At 40.2% G+C, this 9,747-nt stretch overlaps 1 protein-coding gene across 1 annotated transcript; it reads right to left on the bottom strand.

Moving 5' to 3' along the window:
- Positions 1 to 207: 207 nt before the first annotated feature.
- ccdc167 (coiled-coil domain containing 167) lies at positions 208 to 2,845 on the bottom strand. The gene is made up of 4 exons (XM_064991250.1): positions 2,679 to 2,845; positions 2,321 to 2,415; positions 2,198 to 2,250; positions 208 to 2,057 (listed from the first exon to the last, which is right to left on the bottom strand). Exons 1-4 carry the CDS (start codon positions 2,724 to 2,726, stop codon positions 1,951 to 1,953), a joined length of 303 nt encoding a protein of 100 aa, XP_064847322.1. The 5' UTR covers positions 2,727 to 2,845; the 3' UTR covers positions 208 to 1,950.
- Positions 2,846 to 9,747: the final 6,902 nt, after the last annotated feature.

Here is a 9,747-nt window from a genome sequence, read left to right as displayed (position 1 = left end):
TACCTTTACCATAACTTATGTGGTGAATGTTCTGCCACAAAATGTCTGGATGCTACATATTGGCAGTGACTGAGTTATCCTACTATGCATCATGATACATAAATATGATCCATTATATCACAGGCTTGTAGAAGAGAGCTTTGCCTCTATGTTGCCTCTATGTCATAGTTGATTCTGAGTAGCAATAGAATGGTCAACCAGAGAAAACAGATTTAGAGATGCATTTATTTTGTTTTTTGTATGTTCAGACATAATTACAAAAGAACAATGTTCATACATGCCAAGCATGTAATTATCTGAATTAATTTACAGTAAATATATATAAACTTGTTGCCTTGGGTGAGGGATCAAAATGATGTGAAGCTGTCTGCATGTAGGAAGGCCTTAATTCATGCATGAGTAATCAAACATTCTCAATGTAAACCATTTAGATGCACAGGCACTGCTAAAAATGCAATGCCTGAACAAAAAAAGGCCATGGGGAGATTCATTTTGGCACCAAAGGCTTGGAATGAATTAAGATGTGGACAAAAAAAAACATATACACCCCTTCCTTATTCTAATGGTATACAGTATATGTAGCCCTGTGCCCATATTGACAAAGCATCTCTGAGTAGGAGTGCTCATACCCGAGATGCTTTGTAAATACAGACCCTTACAAAATTATGTCAAGAGATAAAACCCAGTCAAGTCTCAGTCTCGGGTGATTTAACTAAACAGACAGGCATAGTGGTTATTGACCACAATGAGAACTAAAGCATCATTTTAGCAACAGTCTGGGAACACAATCCCAAGGTGCACTATGTAAACCCATTGAGAAGTAGTGTCTTCATACCCTCATCATAGCACCACAGAGCACAAATTGCAATGAAGTCAAAGGAAGAATTGTATACTATGTCACGCTTGAAGAGTTCATGATTTACATAAGCATTGTGCATGATTTTGCTTTCCTGGGTGGTCCTTAAGAGCATCAGTAACCATTGAAGTGTAGTAAAAGTATACCACAGTCTGTATGAAGGGGAAAGCAACGCTCAGCCCAGGAGTTAGTTGATGATGTGGATGACTTCACAACGAACATCCAATTTGTAGTGGCTCAGCAAATTAGGCAATTTGAGTACCAAAGCTTGACAGAGCAGAGGTACCTATGAGCAGAGTGTGAATTACAAGTGGGGATAAACCCCGAAAGAGATATGAGCCCCCCTAAATTAAACCAGTCATAACTTTGGGGGGTTTCTAATAAATAATGCTAATTTACCCATTATCCTATTTGTTTAAAATGAAATGTGTACTGCTATAGTGGTAAATATGAAAATAAAAGCTTATCCCACATGAAACAAACACCCCCACCTCTGTATTCTGTGTTTGTTTTTTATCCCCCCCATGTGGCTGCACTTGTCATGCGGGACTGTTACATATTTCAGCCCCGTTTCAAGTGTCCCGACTTCTCTTTCTACAGAAAAGGTCATGTCAGCAAGACACATCAATTCAGGCTACAAGAGTGTAGACCCAATGACAACTGCCAAATGTCATTATACTTTTTGGTGTTTTGTAACAGATTTCGCTTTCCATTCATCAAATGACACGAGTGTACAGTGCACTGTTTGGATGCAGGAATTATTTTGGAGTGGATGAACATGGGCGGGTAGCCTACTTTTTAAACTGATTTGTTTGACAATAAGATGACTTGTGTTCATGCCAAATTAAAAAGGTAATACAAAAAAAATGACTGGTTAATGACATGTCTTTACTATTTGTCCCATGAAAAAAATTTAAACACTCGCATGCAGGTGCAAATATAGAAGGTTAAGTGAAAAAAAAGAGACCCCAGAATGTTACCGTAAAATTCACACAAATGGCTGCATTAAGGCTTTTAGCTGCCAAAGCCGTATTTGGTCCTGATGAAGATGTAACATAACACAGTCAACTGTGCTAAAATGAGCTAATTCTTAATCAGTAGTGGATAAAGGCATAGTAGAAGAGAGCACTGACAGCCAATAGAGCAACAGAGAGCATCATATTCCTCCTGTTCTCTCCTCTCAACACCTCCAGCTCTTTATCTAAATGAGAGGGAACAAGCCGTAAGTCCACAATGTACCACACACATCATTCAGGATCCAGTTTCACATTAACACTTATACTACAATTCTACTATATGAATTGCGTATAACATTTTCCATGAAACAAACGTTTTCCTTACCATACTTTTGCATCCTATCGTTCATTATCGTCATTTCATCCTCCAGCGATTGTCTGTCGAATAGAGGGAGATTAGGAATTGTGCTTTCATCACCATTATCATCGTTGTCATCATAATCATCACCTGTCTTGATCCGAGAGCTCCTCGCGCCGCCGTCTGAACTCGGCCCTCTCGATACTATCGTGACATCGCAACCGTCGCTCCTCAACACGATCAATCTGTGTAGGGGACATATAAACTATGAAATATCTCTGGCAATAACATTGGGTGACACCTGTGAATTGTCGCAAACGTGGCTCCCTAACAGGGTAGCAATATACTTCGCCTCTTCCTCTCTGGCTAAGGTGAGCTTGGTATCCAACGTTTGAATGAAGCTTGTTAGTTAACGTAGCTAGCTAAGCTAAACTTGCAAATACCAGAGTAACGAAACATTATTCCACGTCACGTAAGAAACCTTCAAGTTACAGAGTTTGTGTCTTACCTCGCTAGCAACGCTGACTTTCTCTCGCTTGTCCTTAGATTTGGTCATTTTGTGAGAAAAAACACAAAGTAAACGACCTGCTGAGGGTTCAAAAATTATTATTCTTGGGGTTACTGCGACTCTGTGTGAGGATCTAATCTCGGAAAATGCTACCCCTAGCTGTGTGGAGGCGATAGTGCACGAAGGTGAATGTTGTACACATGCGATACAAACCATTATTTAATGTAAGCTACTATTGCACGTTTAATCTAGATTCTAGAGCTGCCGTGCGTATAAAATATCAAATAATATTGTTGCCAGTAATGCCCCTTGTGATATTGCCGTCAATTGAGCCGACACTCGTAACAACACAATCAGCCATTCGCGTGTTAGTTGCCTGAATTGGGATGCGCGAATACACCACACTTTACGGCAACGAGTAGGGACGCATTCTCAGCACAGATATATAGTTGTATGTCACATACACATGGTTAGATAGCCTGGATAACAGCTTCACCGCAGCAGATGAATCGGCTACAGATAGTCCAAAACATGGCAGCAAAAAATGGCTTACAGGCTACCAAGATACATCAGCAACCACTACGTTAACAGCATCACCACTACGTGGACTGACATCAAATCAACAACAGACAGTCAACCATTGGCCAGAAGTTCATCAACAGAGCCACTCACAACCCATCATTGAAGGAAGACGTGGGACAGGCCAAATGGACCACAGATACACCCATGTCCATAATGCTGAAGCTGACCTAGAAGAGAGGGGGGAAAAAATACAAAATACAAAAAAAAGTGTGTATGATGATGTGTAGATGTATGTGAATGCACTCCTTAGCACCCCGACCTCTCTCCCCATGCACAGCTGTGAGCTATAATTTTAATTGACGTTCTTTTATTCCTCTTTTTTCTTTCATTTTTTTTACCTCTATTTTTAAAGCAAAACACCACGAAGTCATGTCGGAAAAAGCAAAAAGGCGAAACTAATCTACAACCGTTCTGATAAAAACCTTAGGGCATTCAGTCTCGGGGGATGCCCTGCTGACCACACCCTTCTTCCTTGTTCCTGGCCTGCCCTGCCTCTTCCACTAATCCAATTGTTTCTTATGGACAGAAAAGAGCAGATGCTCTGAGCTGTCCGATCAGGTCCATTGTCTACTTGTCATGGTTAGCAGATGTTCATGCGAGTGTAGCGAGTTGCTTGTAGATATAGACGATAGCTGCAAACAGTTTGAAGCACACTTATTCAATCTTCCACGATACCAAATAGTTTATTTAATTTTCTGGCTTTATCAAAAATCACTGATATCACGGGTAGAGTGAGACTGCAGAGGCAGCCAATCGGATGTGCTGTTTTTTGCAAACGTTAAATTGTGCAAGCAAGACGTGTTTACGGTCATGACATACAATCACAGTACACACACAGCAAGATCTGAGTGAGCTTGATATGTTTTTCATTGTATTTCATTAGATTATTTATATCTTTTGGGAAAAAAACAAGAAACCCGCACACTGCTCTTGCTTGTATCACTGCTCTTTAATAAGCTTTACGTTTTTTTGCACCGTTATGTAGACATAACTCCACCCACATCCGTTCAATGCATCGAATGAGGTTGGAGTCGAGGGAAAAACACCAAACGCAGATTAAAATATCAAAACAAACTCTGAACCAATGACATTAATTTGGGGACAGGTCGAAAAACATTAAACATGTATGGCAATTTAGCTAGTTAGCTTGCACTTGCTAGCTAATTTGTCCTATTTAGGTAGGTAGCTTGTTGTTGCTAGGTAATTTGTCCTGGGATATAAACATTGAGTTGTTATTTTACCTGAAATGCACAAGGTTCTCTACTCCAACAAATTAATCCACACATAAAACAGCCAACCGAATCGTTTCTAGTCATCTCTTCTCCTTCCAGGCTTTTTCATCGTTGAACTTATATGGTGATCCATCTAAACTTTCATAGTATTACTACGACTACCGGCAAAACAGTTCGTCTTTCAATCTCCTCATTGGGTATAGCACGTGGGTACCTGCTTCTATAAACCAACAATGAGATGGGAGAGGCAGGACTTGTAGCAAGATCTGCGTCAGAAATAGAAATGACTTCTATTTTAGCCCCTGGCATAGCAGAGTGCTCGTTGGTTCGCGCAATAATTGAATAACATGGATTTCTAAATTTATTTTGCGAAGCACTCGATGTGTCTGGTCTGGTCAGCATGTTAGTGTTGCCGAATATAACAATGTGCATTTCATAAATATTCTAATGAAGTGTGTACATAAAACATATTAAACATGTCTGTAAAACCACAATGAGGACATGACCCATCAAGCAAGTTTTCATAAATCATTGGGTACAATGTTTTATGAAGCTGCCAGCCACAAAATAAAAAAGTGCCAGGCTCTTTTACGCCCTCTTCCGAATGGTAGCTACAGTGGGGCAAAAAAGTATTTAGTCAGCCACCAATTGTGCAAGTTCTCCCACTTAAAAAGATGACAGAGGCCTGTAATTTTCATCATAGGTACACTTCAACTATGACAGACAAAACGAGGAAAAAAAATCCAGAAAATCACATTGTGGGATTTTTTATTTATTTATTTGCAAATTATGATGCAAAATAAGTATTTGGTCAATAACAAAAGTTTATCTCAATACTTTGTTATATACCCTTTGTTGGCAATAACTTACAGAACATTTTCTGTAAGTCTTCACAAGGTTTTCACACACTGTTGCTGGTATTTTGGCCCATTCCTCCATGCAGATCTCCTCTAGAGCAGTGATGTTTTGAGGCTGTTGCTGGGCAACACAGACTTTCAACTCCCTCCAAAGATTTTCTATGGGGTTGAGATCTGGAGACTGGCTAGGCCACTCCAGAACCTTGAAATGCTTCTTACGAAGCCACTCCTTTGTTGCCCGGGTGGTGTGTTTGGGATCATTGTCATGCTGAAAGACCCAGCCACGTTTAATCTTCAATGCCCTTGCTGATGGAAGGAGGTTTTCACTCAAAATCTCCCGATACATGGCCCCATTCATTCTTTCCTTTACACAGATCAGTTGTCCTGGACCCTTTGCTGAAAAACAGCCCCAAAGCATGATGTTTCCACCCCCATTCTTCACAGTAGGCATGGTGTTCTTTGGATGCAACTCAGCATTCTTTGTCCTCCAAACACGACGAGTTGAGTTTTTACCAAAAAGTTCTATTTTGGTTTCATCTGACCATATGACATTCTCCCAATCTTCTTCTGGATCATCCAAATGCTCTCTAGCAAACTTCAGACGGGCCTGAACATGTACTGGCTTAAGCAGGGGGACACGTCTGGCACTGCAGGATTTGAGTCCCTGGCGGCGTAGTGTGTTACTGATGGTAGGCTTTGTTACTTTGGTCCCAGCTCTCTGCAGGTCATTCACTAGGTCCCCCCGTGTGGTTCTGGGATTTTTGCTCACCATTCTTGTGATCATTTTGACCCCATGGGGTGAGATCTTGCGTGGAGCCCCAGATCGAGGGAGATTATCAGTGGTCTTGTATGTCTTCCATTTCCTAATAATTGCTCCCACAGTTGATTTCTTCAAACCAAGCTGCTTACCTATTGCAGATTCAGTCTTCCCAGCCTGGTGCATGTCTACAATTTTGTTTCTGGTGTCCTTTGACAGCTCTTTGGTCTTGGTCATAGTGGAGTTTGGAGTGTGACTGTTTGAGGTTGTGGACAGGTGTCTTTTATACTGATAACAAGTTCAAACAGGTGCCATTAATACAGGTAACGAGTGGAGGACAGATGAGCCTCTTAAAGAAGAAGTTACAGGTCTGTGAGAGCCAGAAATCTTGCTTGTTTGTAGGTGACCAAATACTTATTTTCCACCATAATTTGCAAATAAATTAATTTAAAAATCCTACAATGTGATTTTCTGGATTTTTGTCTTCTAATTTTGTCTGTCATAATTTAAGTGTACCTATGATGAAAATTACAGGCCTCTCTCATCTTTTTAAGTGGGAGAACGTGCACAATTAGTGGCTGACTAAATACTTTTTTGCCCCACTGTATAAATGCAGAGGTTGCGCCACAGTGTAAATATTCTGCCACCCACAAACAGGAAAACGGTTCCAAATAAATGACATTATTATGTGCTCCACCACCCATGTCATCTATATGATTAAATGTCCACGTGGGCTGTGTTATGTAGGTAAAAACTCTCGTTCTCTCAAACAGAGAATTAGTGAACATAACATTTAAATCAGGAGAAATTACAGGGATTATCCAGTCGTAGTAGATTTTAATTACCAAAAACATGATATTTCTACCTTTAGATTTTGTGGCATAGAGAAAGTTAAGATCAGACAGGGGAAGTGATATATAATAATTATGCTCTGAGCAAAATATATTGTTTTTGTTTTTTCACCCTCCAGACATTATTTCCTAAAGGTCTTAATGATGAAATGCAGATGTATGTTATGTTGTAAATGTGAATGTGGGTTAGGGTTAGATAACAATTACAGATTAAAATTACGTTTTTCTTGCTCTGTACCCAATGTGGTTTACAGACGTGTTTAATACGTTTCATATACACACTTTATTCAAATATTTATGAAATGCACATTGTTATATTTGGTAACACTTATTTTCCCTCGACTCCAACCCCATTCAATGCGTTGAACGGATGTGGGTGGATATATGTCTACATAAGGGTGCAGTGGCTGTCAGTGCCGTTTATGATTTTTTTTCATGAGCATTGCATTTCTATTACAACATATTGGATGACAATTATTCATATTCCATTCACCCAGTTCAAATCAAATTTATTTATATAGCCCTTCGTACATCAGCTGGTATCTCAAAGTGCTGTACAGAAACCCAGCCTAAGAGAGCTCTGATAGGTTGGAGGACATCCTCCGAAAGTTGTCATAATTACTGCTTAAGTCTATAGAAGGGGGTGAAAACCAAGAGCCTCCTAGGTTTTGTATTGAAGTCAATGTACCAAGAGGAGGATGGAGGCTAGCTGTCCTCCAGCTACACCAAGGTGCTATCTTATAGGTTGCTGTTTTGAGGCTACTCTAGACCTTCATTGCAAAACAGTGTGTTTTAATAAATTATTTGGTGATGTGAATATATTTAGTCTAGTTTTATCTAGAAAGGATAACTTCTTCAATGTTTTACAATTTAAATTTTTATGAAATTCACTGAGGAGGATGGTCCTCCCCTTCCGCCTCTGAGGAGCCTTCACTGTAAGGGTGCTCATTTAAAAAAACTCTGACGAAGGCCTTGAGGCCGATACGTAAAGCTTATTAAAAGCAGTGATACTAGCAAGAGCAGTGTGTTGGTTTCTTCTATATTCTTATCTTATTCAAATGTTACCATGCACCTGCAACCATCACTCCTGTGTTCCAATGGCACGTTGTGTTAACTAATCCAAGTTTATCATTTTAAAAGGCTAGTTGATCATTATAAAAAACCCTTTTGCAATTATGTTAGCACAGCTGAAAAATGTGTTGATTAAAGAAGCAATAAAACTGGCCTTTAGACTAGTTGAGAGCTGGAGCATCAGCATTTGTGGGTTCAATTACAGGCTCAAAATGTCCAGAAACAAAGAACTTTCTCCTGAAACTCGTCAGTCTATTCTTGTTCTGAGAAATGAAGGCTATTCCATGAGAGAAATCCCCAAGAAACTGAAGATCCCATACAACTCTGTGTACTACTCTCTTCACAGAACAGCGCAAACTGGCTCTGACCAGAATAGATAGAGGAGTGGGAGGCCCCGGTGCACAACTAGCAAGTGGACAATTACATTAGAGTGTCTAGTTTGAGAAACAGATGCCTCACAAGTCCTCAAATGGCAGCTTCATTAAATAGTACCAGCAAAACACCAGTCTAAGTGTCAACAGTGAAGAGGCGACTCTTGGATGCTGGCCTTCTAGTCAGAGTTGCAAAGAAAAAGCTATATCTCAGACTGGCTAATAAAAATAAAAGATGAAGATGGGCAAAAGAACACAGACACTGGACAGAGGAAGATTGGAAGAAAGTATTATGGACAGATGAATCTGAGGTGTTCGGATCACAAAGAAGAACATTCGTGAGACGCAGAAAAAATGAAAAGATGCTGGAGGAGTGCTTGACGCCATCTGTCAAGCATGGTGGATGTGACATGATGGTCTGGGGGTGGTAAAGTGGGAGATTTGTACGGGGTAAAAGGGATCTTGAAGAAGGACGGCTATCACTCCATTTTGCAACGCCATGTGTAACAGTTTAACTTTGGTCCATCCCCTTGCCCCTACCCGGGCTTGAACCAGGGACCCTCTGCACACATAGACAACTGACACCCACGAAGCATCGTTACCCATCGCTCCACAAAAGCCGCAGCTCCTGCAGAGCAAAGAGAACAACTATATCAAGGTCTCAGAGCGAGTGACGTCACCGATTGAAACTCTATTGGCGCGCACCTCCGCTAACTAGCTAGCCATTTCACATCGGTTACACATGCCGTACCTTGAGGACGGAGCTTAATTGGAGCCAATTTCCTCCTACAACAGGACAATGACGCAAGCACAGCTCCAAACTATGCAATAACTATTTAGGGAAGAAGCAGACAGCTAATATTCTGTCTATAATGGAGTGGCCAGCAAAGTCACCAGATCTCGACCCTATAGAGCTTTTAGGGGAGCAGCTTGACCGTATGTTATGTAAGAAGTGCCCATCAAGCCAATCCAACTTGTGGGAGGTGCTTCAAGAAGCATGGGGTGAAGTTTGAAGGACAAAGTTTGAAGGACACAATTATTATTTCAATTAAAGATAATTTTTTCTAACCTTGTCAACGTCTTAACTATATTTCCTATTCATTTTGCAACTAATTTCATGTATGTTTTCATGGAAAACAAGGACATTTCTAAGTGACCCCAAACTTTTGAACGGTAGTATATATTTTTTAAGTGTTAAATAACTACATTTACCATGTCTCTCCCAGTATTCTTTATCTTTATTTTTTCAAGTAGTAATATTACAGTGAACTTTGATGAACCTTGTGTAAAAAAATGAATCTGTCAAAATGGCTGCCAAACATATTTTGAGATGTGTGCCGCTAGTAGA

The sequence above is a fragment of the Oncorhynchus masou genome, chromosome 16 (assembly GCF_036934945.1).
Source record: "Oncorhynchus masou masou isolate Uvic2021 chromosome 16, UVic_Omas_1.1, whole genome shotgun sequence".
Taxonomy (NCBI): Eukaryota; Metazoa; Chordata; class Actinopteri; order Salmoniformes; family Salmonidae; genus Oncorhynchus; species Oncorhynchus masou.
Note: the sequence above shows the minus strand (reverse complement) of the source record. Positions and strands in the feature narration are given on the sequence as shown.